The sequence below is a fragment of the Scleropages formosus genome, chromosome 9 (genome assembly GCF_900964775.1).
Source record: "Scleropages formosus chromosome 9, fSclFor1.1, whole genome shotgun sequence".
Taxonomy (NCBI): Eukaryota; Metazoa; Chordata; class Actinopteri; order Osteoglossiformes; family Osteoglossidae; genus Scleropages; species Scleropages formosus.
Window position 1 is genome coordinate 4229481 of NC_041814.1, and position 12782 is coordinate 4242262.

The following is a 12782-nucleotide window of genomic DNA, read 5'->3' on the forward strand; positions in this document are numbered from 1 at the left end:
AGAGCAACTTAAACCAGGACGAAAACAGTAGTTTATCCCCCTTAGCCCCATTAAAACTAGACAGGTACGAGATGACTGCATCCACCGATTTAACAGAAAGAGAAAAACTTGCTGATGTGAATATTTTTTCTATGTAGAAAGTCGGTAAAATAAAAGAACAAAAACCAGAGACAAAAAGAAAGAAAAAATATAATCTATGAACGGGTTAAACGTGAGTCAAAGCAAGCTAGGAGAAATTGAAATTGAGTGAAAATTCCTCCGCCGTGGCTGTGACACGGAGGAGCGGGGGAAATGCGGCTACCAAGAAAGTAGTGAATAGAGATAACGCATACAAAACGTAAAATTACAACAAAATCCTGTATATGTTTGCGCTAAATGTATAAATAAACATGGAAGTTTAACGTAACGTGCACAGATACTTGTAAATATCAGTTATTTTTTGAGTGAGTAAACACTCATTGATAGATCCGTCTGTAATTTCCTGCGGAAGAATACATTTTTTTCTCAGAGTGAAGTGACAGGGACAGACGAGAAAAGTTCGGAAAGTTTTAACTCGCTTACGTTGTACGTAAAACAGCCAAAAACTGCTAAGAAGGAAGGCATAGGAATCAAAAGAATTTTTTTGGCAGTTATAGAGTTTACACTCTGAGGCATTTTACTCATTGTGTCGCTCTGACGAGGTTCCTTACCTCGCGAGCTAGTTAAGCGGGCTCGCCGTCCTGACGGAGCTCAGTCAGCCTCGCGCTGGAGACTCTATGTGGATTTTAAAGAAAATATGGACCGGTTTCCCCGTATTACTTCGGGCAAAGGCATCATCTTCGTCCTATTCATCGCCTGCTGCATCCCGTTCTCGGGAGGTGAGTAGATAAGCAAATAACATTTTCGTCTCGGATATTTAGCTAACGATAGTGCTACTCTCTGGTTCCACGTCGTAAGTCGTAACACACACACACACACACCTCTGCATTCAGGTGATCATGTTCAGTTTACAACTTCTGGAACTGTTCATTAGTACCTGGTAACCAGTATGGTTTTGCTAATGGATTATGTAGTATTTAAAAAAGGTTATGTTTGTGACATATTCTATTTTCTAGTGAGGAAGGAAGGTCAGTTTGTCTGTGTGAGGGTGATCTAACTAACGGTCAGATGCGGTCCCGAGCGCAGCCGCGAGCCTCCCGATCCGATTTGCGTAAGAGAATCACCGGAGGGTAAGAAGAGTGACCGTAAACGTACCTGTTGAATTAGATGGGATACAACTCAACTGTTGAAAACGCAGTGGCAGCTTCAGGAAAATATGCAGTATCGTGCTCATATTATACGTACAACCTCGTACACTGTACGTGTACACGGTTTCTCCAAAAATACATCATTGTTATTCAGAGTTGTGTGTATTCAATTCGTGGTAATCTTCTGTTGCTCATGACAGACATGAGTTGCAGATACAACATAGTCGCGCCGCGGCCCAGATGTTTCTAGTTGGGGTAGTGCTTGCATTTGAGATTGATTCGTTAACTCTGTTAAAGTGAATTATAATTTGGGTGTCCTTCGACGTACAGGAAAAAAAAAAAACATTTCCCAGCCAGGAATTGTGCTTTCCACAAATAGCAAATCGTTAAACTTTTATGTTTTATAACTAAAAGTAACAGCACGGCTAATGATGGCAAAAATCATGCGTTTAAACACGATTTGATTGAAACGTGCATGGCACTTCTTAGTTTATTATGTGGAAAACTTAAAGAGAAACCAAACGTGAAGGTAGCGCGGTGTGTGTGTGTGTGTGTGTGTGTGTGTGTGTGTAAAGCATTCGAAGAGAGGAATGATATTTCGCAAGCAAAGGGAACAACTCGGGTTAACACACAGTGAAGGGCCGAGATGATGGTGAAGGTCGGGATCAGTAATCTCAGATGAGATTCTGGGAGCATGTCATGTGACTGCTCCGCAGCTCACCTTATCATGTAGAGAAACTCTTGAGTTCTGGAGACCGTGGGATACTAATACAGTTACACAATGGAGAACGAATAGATAACCTGCTCCGGGTGGAATGTCGTGTTTCTTTTTTGCATTCCACGCGCCGCTCGCTCCCTCGCACACGGGTTTCTATGATGAACATCAGATTCTGGCTGCTTACACTTTTTCCACGCATACAGTGCGATTATGCACTGGAAGGCCCGTTTGTTGTATTCTTTCCTTTTATTCGTGGCATGAATGGCTGTGGCGTGAAATGCGAATCATCTGCGAAAAACTAAAGAACTGGCAGAGAAAACAAGAGCTTTTCTATCGACCTACCCACAGGGTTGCATTACAGAACAGTGTCTTCCTACTGACACGGGTGGGTTCAATATCTGAAAGCATCAACAAAAATCTTGTTACAAAGATTCACAAACAAATATCTTATTGTTTTGGTGTATTGCTCACAAAAACAGACATGCTGGTGTTCGCACAAACACTGGCATTGATTTTTCCAAATAATCACAGTGTTGGATTTACTGTAACACTGGTACTGGTGTGGTCCAATCTGTGATCCTTATACACATTTTCTTTACGTTTGCAAAACCATATGTAAGAAACCCAACTGCATCACTGATACAAACCAAAATCCTTTGCACAGCATATTTGTGAAGTTTTAAAGGGAGGTTGGGGATCTTAAATTATCTTGGCAAGCACATGCAGATTGTCTGTCACATCACCATTATAGATGTACTGTTAAAATACTGTAAACATTAAGTGTGAAATTGTTTCTGAGGTATAAATGTTATAAAACACTTAATATAATTCCTGTCTGACTGAACAGTCGTGGGAAAGTAACAGGAATGTAATGTTACGAGAGCATATCACAACAGAATGTTCCAAATCATGCAGTCATGTTGTGGGTTAAAAAGTATTCAGTTTCTGTTGAATATAAACTTAAGAAAATGCATAACAGAAATGTTATAAGTGAACTAATATGAGGTAGAATAATCTCATTATGCTGTATTTACATACAATGACAATTTATAACTTATGATATTGTGTAGTGTACAAGAACAACAAAAAAAATTACTATAAAATCTTTGGCCTATTTTTTTAATTGCAGGACAATACTGTTTTGGGTGGTTATGAGGGTTGATGATTTTCAGTGTTAAATTGCATATTATTTTCTCTTTTTGAATATAAATGTTTAGTGTTTTTTACGTTCAGCCAGCACTGAAAGCATGGCATTAAGGATATGGAGTGATTTTTCACACTGGTGAGAGGAGGAAAAATTCCCTACTTATACTAGTTTCATCACCTCTATGATGTCATTTGCAGGTCAGTAGAATATTTCTTCTGTAAATTTTTTTATCTGAGATGTGGCTTATCAGGTATAGTCAAGACTCCTGATATTTCCAGAAACTTGATGCTACAAAGAATTTAGGATTTTGCACTCAATTTTTCATTGTCTAGTTGTTTATTTGAAACTTTTTTTCATCGCTATGAACATTACAGATGATTTCTGAAATCAGTGGAAGTGTTGACAAGGAAATTAGCAGATAAGATTTGTGCTTGTTTAGTTAGACTACATGAGAATGGAACTCATTTGCTTGACTGCACAGTCTACCTGTCCTTCATAAATGGACAGGTGGTGACCTTAATAGACCATATTACACAATAGCTTGAGTTTGATGGATTTGCACAGTTGCTATGCTGTAGGACAGATCAGTGAATTAGTATGGAATTAAAATTTTCATTGTACCCGCTGGAACTGGGGGTTCGTCTCTGGGAATTGTCCTAAAACAATTGGTTCTAGATTCAGGGGATAAAATACTGTGGACCAGCTTTGTTTATCAAGGTTTATCATCTTGTTATTTTGGGCAACCAGTTTTAATTAGCTTCTAATCTTACACCACTTAAGGGTTGAAATAGCACATACAGTCAACTCTTGATGACCAGAGTTGCCAACTGCTACAGCAGGAATTCTCTATCTTTTGTGTTGTCAGTGTGAGTTATTCTTGCTGTCCCTGTAGGTATTGAAATGCTCTAGAACTGGGGAGCTGGTGGTGTAGTGATAAGAGCTACTGCCTTTGAACCTGAAGGTTGCAGGTTTAATTACCACCTCCAGCTGTAGTATCCTTGAGCAAGGTACTTGCCTTAAAATTGCTCCAGTTAAATTACCCATGGGTAAATCACTGTAAATACCTTAACATTGTAAGTTGCTTTGGAAAAAAGTGTCAGCTAAATGAGTAAATGTAAAACCAGTAAAGAAGTTTTGAAGGTGTTTTAACTTAACTGTGCTTAATTTTATTTCCTTGTGGCAGTGCTTAGTTAAGTCCTGAACAGCTGAGGAAAGAGCAATAGCAGGAAACTGGGTTGCTTCCTGATTTAGTGTGAACAACTTCCTGTCCGACTCATTATGGACTGCTGCCAGTGCTTTGGGATTCTCTTTGGCTCTATTTCTGTGTCGTACATCGTTATAATTACTTTCCCATATTTTTCTGCACCCCTTAATTTGGGCCATCTTATTTCATCTTTCCTTTTGAGAACTCATCACCCATACTTGGCACACTCTCTTGAGTCCACACCACATTTGAGGCACGCCTTGAAGCATTCACTGTGATGGAGAACTTATTGCCTGCCCTACAATTCACATCTGGAAGGTGCTGTCATAGATGACACTGTGCTCATACCTCTCCCATCCCCCAGGGAGAGTGACAGTGGGCTCAGGTTTCAGCACGCTCTCTGTTCTTATGGCCCCTACTCCCCATTAACGCCTTGCAGTTTCACGCTCCCATCAGCAGGGATCAGAGGATGCATCTATCCCAAGCCTTGTAAATCTCATTTGTACAGCTTTTCTTCTCATTCACCCTCTCTTCTCCTTCTTATGTTCTCTTTTCTGCCTCCCATAGTTAGGGAGCTAGGATGTGAGAAAGCACCTTGAATGATTAGAACTGTCTGGGTAGGGAGTGTTTGGTTATTTCTAGAAAACTGGGTGCACTTTATTGCTTTTTGCACCTCCATCTTCTTGCTTTTTTCTAGTCACACTGACATGTCTCTCAGGTTCCATTAATCTATCAGTTCTGCAATGTCCATATGTTTGTAACTGACAACAGTTTCTGGAAAAAGTGTAACATCTATACATAAAAGGAAAACTCACTATTAACTCCTTATCCTAAAGGAGGGTCACTGATTGGGGCCCAGGTTTGGTAGGGTACACCTGGATGTGATGCCAGAACATTACAGAGTAGTTGCACAGTTGCTGACACATTCGTGCAGTGCTGGGAATTTAGTCATTAGTTTACCTGAAACTTATGTCTTTGAACTGGAGGAGGAAACCTACATGGATACTGGGAGACCATTCAGACTCCACAGACTGAGCAAGGATTGAACCTGTGTTCAACCATACAGTCCAAACACTGTGAGGGATCCATGCTACCCACTGCACCACCATGCTTCTTAGGAAAAATTATAGGAACACTAATTGGACTGTTCTTTTTCATTTGGAATTAAGACCTATTTTAGTATATGGTGCTATTTATTTTGCTTGACAGATTGTGTATCAGCACAAACAATAGGTCATTGTGCATCAAATGGTTTAGAATTGTCAGGTCATAAGGAAGAGACTTATCAGCCATGGACTGTTATTTTTTGAATAGGAATGAAGTAATTAGTGGTTGCAATCTCCACATCTTGTGTTACCGGTTTGCATCTGCATGACACCTCATGTGGAACGTTTCATACCAGTTAAAGAAGAGCTTGCTGTCCTTTCCCTCTTCCACATGACAGAAGGAGAATACAATAAACCCACATGGAAAGTGTCACAATGTTGAGATTTTTGGATTTAGCAGTTTGACTTGCTGCTGCTAAAAAAAGTTTGTGTGGTTATAAAAACAAATTGAGATTTCATTCCCACAGTGTGGCCTTTTTTGCTTCAGAGTCCCAGGTTTTCTTTCTCCTATTATGACACTGTTTTTTATTAATCATTGTGTTAAATACATATAATTTAATTTGGCCAATTGTTAACACACACACACACACATTTTCGGAACTGCTTGTCCCATACGGGGTCGCGGGGGGGAACCGGAGCCTACCCGGCAACACAGGGCGTAAGGCCAGAGGGAGACATTTTTCTATTTTGGTACTTAACTGAATTTAAAAGCTGATTTGTAAATTAGAACCTCTGCAGCAAATGTTGATCTTAAAAAGGGAGTTGTATAAGTGTCAATGTTAATTGGGTAAATTAGAATGTGTTTTGCAGGGTGACGGACAACCTCTGAGCTGCATGCCTTCTGTGAGCAAGGGCAGAGTTTGTTTTCAGGGATTTTTCTATTTGATGTATTCTGTAACTGATATAGTGAGACTAGATTACCTTTTTAACAGTATATTTGTGGTAATCTTAACAATGGCCTCCCTTCAGTCTTCACCACATTTTAGCTGTGGCAGTTTGCTTCCTGCTGCTCTGCACTACCTGTTTGGAGGGCTGGAAACGTAACCTGTCATATGTTGCTATTGTATTATGGCTGGGGGTGCGGTGGCGCAGTGGGTTGGACCACAGTCCTGCTCTCCAGTGGGTCTGGGGTTCAAGTCCCCCTTGGGGTGCCTTGCGACGGATTGGCGTCCCGTCCTGGGTGTATCCCCTCCCCCTCCAGCCTTATGCCCTGTGTTGCCGGGTAGGCTCCGGTTCCCCGTGACCCCGTATGGGACAAGCGGTTCTGAAAATGTGTGTGTGTGTATTATGGCTGTCCCTGTGCATTTTCTAGTATGTGTGATAGTGACAGAAATACCTTGTTTTTATTTTCGTTCCTCTCCCTTCTCACGGTCAGGCTTGAGGAAGTAACCTAGTAGTATCAAGCACTTCCTGTGCTGTACTGTGTCCTCAGGTCACGCATGTGTCAGGGCTGTGGCACAGTCACCTGACTTACTGTCATACTTTCTAGAAGCAGCTTATGCTGGTGCTTTGTCGTGCATGTTTTTTGAGGGGATGTCTTTCAGCACATTACAATCTCTGCCTGTTCATTTGTTTTTTCATAGGATGGATTTGATTGATTAAATGATCAGTTTTTTTCCTTTTTTGTTTTTCATTCACCAAGATAGTCTACATAAAGCATAACACTTTAAAAGTATTTTGGTTCTAATTGTAGTTTGCTGAATGGGGGTGCGGTGGCGCAGTGGGTTGGACCGGGTCCTGCTCTCCGGTGGGTCTGGGGTCCGAGTCCCACTTGGGGTGCCTTGCGACGGACTGGTGTCCCGTCCTGGGTGTGTCCCCTCCCCCTCTGGCCTTACGCCCTGTGTTACCGGGTAGGCTCCGGTTCCCCGCAACCCCGTATGGGACGAGCGGTTCAGAATATATGTGTGTGTGTGTGTGTGTGTGTGTGTGTGTGTGTGTGTGTGTGTGTGTGTAGTTTCCTGAAATACTTAATTGCCTTTTTGAACATTAGTGCATTTTTTTTGCACATCTCTAGATTGTTTACGCTTTGCACTTAGGACTTCAGTAATTCAGCTTAGCTAATTCATGTGAATATTTAAAATTTATTTTGTTCCTAATTATTGAAATACCACATCAAAACCATCCACATTTATTGAAGTCTTTAATGGGTTTTTAATTGTAGAATCCAGAGTACAGGCAATGGAACACGGAAGATGAAAATAAGTAGGGTTGTCTGTAGAATAAGTTAAATGTTTTGGTATGTTTGATCCCCAACTTAGTTTCAAAGAACATTTTTTGCTGTTAAACTTTTTTGAAAAATAATTATTTTCTGTAAATGAACCAGACATACTAATCAAATTGCTAAACCAAACCTTTACCTGATGCACCAACAGATAGCAATAACAATGTGTTTTTTTTTTTTTAATACACTGCTGTGGCTCAAGCTAGTGCTCTTTATTTTTTATTTACAACTTGTTATAAATACCCCTGGCGTGGGTATTTGGGTTCACATTTATTCATTTAGCATATGCTTTTCTCCAGAGTGACAAGAACAAATTTTGCATTTCACCAACAGATGCAGATGCAGGTACACAAGTCTTATACAAGTACACATTAGTCTTATACCACAATTTAACCAGCATATATTACATTAGTAACTGCATATAACAGTCTTTCAGTTGCAGATGCATGAGTCTCAAAGCGCAGTCAGTTTCACCAATACCAGTCTTTTTGTTGGCATGTATTACATGAGCTGTTGCATGTAGAATTGATGACCAGCCCCTGGCCTGTGTTGACTAATATTTTTTGAGTAATAAACCAACTTTTGGTCCCAATAAAGTTTCTAAGTAGGGGACCAGCTGTATTATCCAGTAATGGCTGTCCTTCAAGATTTTGTAACACTGCTTCTTGGTTGTCGATGAAGTATTCAGCTATCTAGATGCATGGTTTTCCTAGGACTGTAATTGCTGAAAAAGTTTTATAGACAGGCTTTGATCATTAGTTTTTTTTTTTTTTTTTTTTGCTCTAGACATGCATATGTGCAAAATTGACATGGTTTATTATATGATGGCATTTTTGACTTTGTTTTTTGGAAATCTTGCAACAGTTCATTTATTAATATAGTTTTTTTTTCTTTTTTTTTTAAGCTCTGCAGTGTCTAGATGCCACGAAGCCCTGCGTGAACAATGCGACCTGCATCACCTTTAAAAATGGCACAGGACACTGCAGGTAAGCATAAAGTGGGTCAGTTAATTCACTACAAGGATCTGCCAGTACAGCAGATTGGAGCAACCCATTCTAATCAGTTTCCTTGTGATTGCCCTCTGAGAGGAAGCAGCCATGTGCCACAAGATTTGGCAAGAAACACGCTTCTTAGTACATGTTGTCGTGGTTGAGCCTTTTAATAGCAGCAACTTTCTACTTCCTGCCTCAGCAGTCTCAGAGATCTGCGATAAAAGGGAAATTGGTTTGTGTAACTTTTTAATTTTGCAGGTTACAACTGAAAAATGCGGTTTAGACTTTTTGTCCTACCAAATTGTATTAAAATTGAATCGTTTTTATTTAAATGAAACAGATGGCTTTCTTTATAAACAGTTCCGTTCAAGTTCAGCTGAAAAAATGTACAGTTCACTGCAAAAATCAATTTTTAGCAACATGTAATCTTTTCACACAAGCAGGTATATTTTGCCTGGTTTCTATGACTAACCTTAGTTGTAATGACGATCAAATGAACTTTTATTAAATATTAGCAGTAATCAGGACTGACTATAAATACAGGAACATTGGCAACTGTTTTCTAAGATTCTTTTGCTGAGAGAAATTATCTGAAATACTACAATTTTGTGCTATTACTCAGCTGACAAATTTGCCAGTACCAAAATGGTCTGCTCAGTTGTGTTTGACAGTCATGGGGGGGTTAAAAAAAAAAAAAAATCACTTTTTCACTTATGTAACACAGGCTCAGTGTTATCCCTTACAGATGTGTAGTACATTGTTTATGGTTAGGAGTTTCAGAGCCATGTAACTGCTCTATGCACATGTCACACTAAGAGAAAATAGTGAAACACATAAGACTCATACTTCTACACAGACTAGGTGATTTTGAAAATATACCACCATTTTTTTCCTTGACTGTGGCGTGATACATGTAGCTATGCAATTCCACTGTAATATTGCATGAACTCTGGAAGTAAGCATGAGAATAAAGGTGTATGCACACATTAAATAAAAGTAGAATAACAGTGTCTTCCAGTTCAAATTTAATCATTTGTCTGCCACCTCCAGTTCTGAGAACATTCCACCAAGTTGGTAAATTTGTAATTCAACAAGCTCTCATGTGAAAGTCCCCAATGAGAAAATATTTTGTTCTAGTTTTATTAGACGTATTACAGGCAAGTAGTGGAATTTATAGGACAGCAATTATGTTCCACACTTCAGCCATTACCTTTTCTGACATTCCTTAACAAGAACTGTTGTGTTGACAAGCTGTGTGGCTCTAGTGCCTTGAAATTTCTTAGCAAGTTCTTTTACTGTAGTGAACATGAATACAACAAATTTTCAACAGCGGAGTAACTTGATTTTTTTTTCTTTTTTTTTTTTAAAAAATATAAACTGAACTTTAGCCATGAGTGTTATTGTACCGCTCCAGTTATATCCTGCTGCTGCTGACATAATGCCAGCGTTGCCTGGGTGAAAATAGGATTTACCACTGGGAACCTGTTACACAGAGTTTGGATATAGGATTTTCAGAGTGGCAGGGTGTGTTAGGCTGTTAGACCGGTGAGACCACACAACTTGGGCAAGGCTGTCTGAGAAAGCGTTGGTGACTGGTATGGGTGTGTGAATGTTTGTCTCTCCCAAAGACTTGAAGTGCTTGTAGTAGTTTGTCAAAACTGATGTCCTTTTTTCAGTGGTCCAACAAAGTGTTTCGTGTCCTCAGTGTGTTGAATAAGAGAAAGTAAGAAATTTGAATTTTCTCTTGGCCTCACACACTCCTATACCCCCTTCAGCAAGCACAGAGCCTAAACAGGGGATATGGTGTTGTCAGTACCTGCAGCATGCGAAGGGCTTAAGCAAAAATGCACTCCTGATATTTGAAAACAGGATCCCTTTAGTTTGGAGTGTAGAATACTCTAAACAAGTAGCTGTGTCTTGGTCTCATATGCTCACTCTTTCTCATGCTGTTTGTTTGATCTTCCAGAGAGAATTTGTCCCAAGGCAGATTTAGAGGAAACAAATAGAAGTAAAGGAATATGTCTTTTAACAGTGAACAGGTTGTTATGCGAGAACTTGGTTTCTTAACATACTGAACAGTAATGAGAGAACTGGTTGTATTTGGAGGTGGGAGTTGAAGAGAATGGACATGAATTTTTCTGTTATTGTGCCTCCCTCCTTTACCCTGTCTGTTATCTTGTACTGTAGCACAGGAGATGCCTCTGGTCTAAACCCACCTGACTTCCTAATCCACATTCTCTCACTTGATTTTCATCTCTTTTTTAAATGTTCTCCTCTTAATCCTGCCCCTCTGATTCTTCCCCACCTCCTCCTAGGTTTCTTTTTATCAAAAGGAGTCATTTGGCTCTGCTTGTATTTCAAAGGTAGTGGTGAGGCTCTGTCTTGGTATGGCTGGTAATGAGACTGCAGTAGAGGGGACGCTGGGAGCGGCACATACTGTCACAGCCCTGGAAAAGGTGCTACATTGGTGCTGTCACTAAGGCCAGTGCTCTCCATTGCATATACAAGCTGTACAATGCCAGGAGCAAGCCTCATACACATTTGGTCTGGCAAACCCACAAGCAGTACTAAAATCCACAGTGTTAGTTTGATAAGAAAGAAATTGAAATGTGATATGGCTCCCATATATGTGAAGTCAGTTCCTTACAATACTGAAAATTAAGATATGGAGCCAGAGAGATAGAGCTGGGGGCAGAATACTAGCAGGGACCTTGAGGAAAGGCAGGAGTATTTGAGTACTATCAAAAGTATGGGGTGGAGATGTTTTGGGGGAACTGTGAGTTATGGAAATAGGGGTGTGTCCAGAACATACTTCCAAGCGAGTTCCTGCCTATTTCTAAGCCATGAGCATGTCCACCTCAAGGGTGTGGACATGCCTACTAGCATTTACATTTGACCTCATGATCTTGTGCCTTAGAAACAGAAGCACAATTGCTTGTGTTTAGTATATGCGTGCACACAAACAACTGCTCTTGGTGGATAGTTTAAGAAAGCAGGTCTGTCCACTTGTCAGGAACTCTATCAAACTGGACTACTTGTTAATTTCATCTGGTGCATTGGCTACAATCCAGGGAGCAATGATTGATGTGTCTCTGCTTCTCCCAATACACTTGTTGCCATAATCAAGTCATATATGGGCTTGCAGATACGTCATGTATAGGATCCTCCATTATCGCACAACAAACCCTAAGCTGCTTGAAGTCCAAGCCATTGTCATATCACTGTGATATTACTGTCTGTCTGCTTTTCCAGTTACTTGTGTAATGTATGCTGGTTAGGTGGTGGTGATTAAGTGTACTAAAACAATTGTGTATCTGCATATGTGTCTTTCTGTTTGCTTTGCTTTGCTTTACAGAAAAGCATCTGCTAAATCAATAAATGTAAAGTGGGGACTGTAGTTGTGGGACCCAGTCTCCCTTTAGACTCCAGGTAAAAATGGCAGTAAATATTTGGATTTTTTTTTCTTGGTTTTGATTTTCTGGCAGTGTTCTTTACTGTCACTAATGTGTTGGTTATGTGGTTATATATACTGCCATGCTATAGGAAGTGGGTGTTAAAAGCTGAATACCCCTTATCTCAGCAAAATGGCTGCCTTTTTGACTCTGCACTGTTGAATTGTGAAGCATACAGCTCATTTTCAACATGTGTGCTTCACATGGTTAATGTATCCCAGAGTGGAGCCTGCAGAACTCCACCCTCCCTCATGTTTCTCTTTTCTCCTCCTCCAAACTCCTTTCCCATTGTCTTCCTTCTCCTATTTTCTCTGTCCTTCCTTGCTTTTATTGTTCTTCCTTTAAATCTTATCACCATCAGCCTGTTTTTCATGTCATTTTCTATCAGCACCTCTTTCTCTTCTACTCTAATTTGTGTTTTTACTTAAAATTAGAAGCCAAAGATTGGCTGGGGGGCTCATTGGGATAAAGGATATTTCTGAAAATTATTAACCCATGCTAAATGGAAAAGCAAAATGGGAATAGAGAAGCAAAAGAGCATTTGGGGAATGATGCGGAAGAAAACTTGGCGAGAGGCATCTGATTCCTTCTGCTTTTCTGATGATTTATGCAGCATCAGGAGTTTGCAGGCGGGTGTGGGTGTGCCCATGAACTTGTCTTTAATTTTTTTTTAAGGTCCCGCCAAAATTCTACTAGTGTTTCTCACGTTAGAGCAG

The 12782-nt window shown here is 40.1% G+C and overlaps 1 protein-coding gene across 1 annotated transcript in view; it reads left to right on the top strand.

Annotated features, from left to right (window-relative positions):
• The first annotated feature begins 314 nt into the window (after positions 1-314).
• Positions 315-12782, top strand: part of notch2 (notch receptor 2) — a 45041-nt gene continuing 32573 nt past the window's right edge. Inside the window, exons 1-2 of the mRNA XM_029254598.1 lie at positions 315-857; positions 8527-8608. Coding sequence (XP_029110431.1) covers positions 776-857; positions 8527-8608 — 164 coding nt within the window. The 5' untranslated portion in view covers positions 315-775. The remainder of the gene's footprint in view (positions 858-8526; positions 8609-12782) is intronic.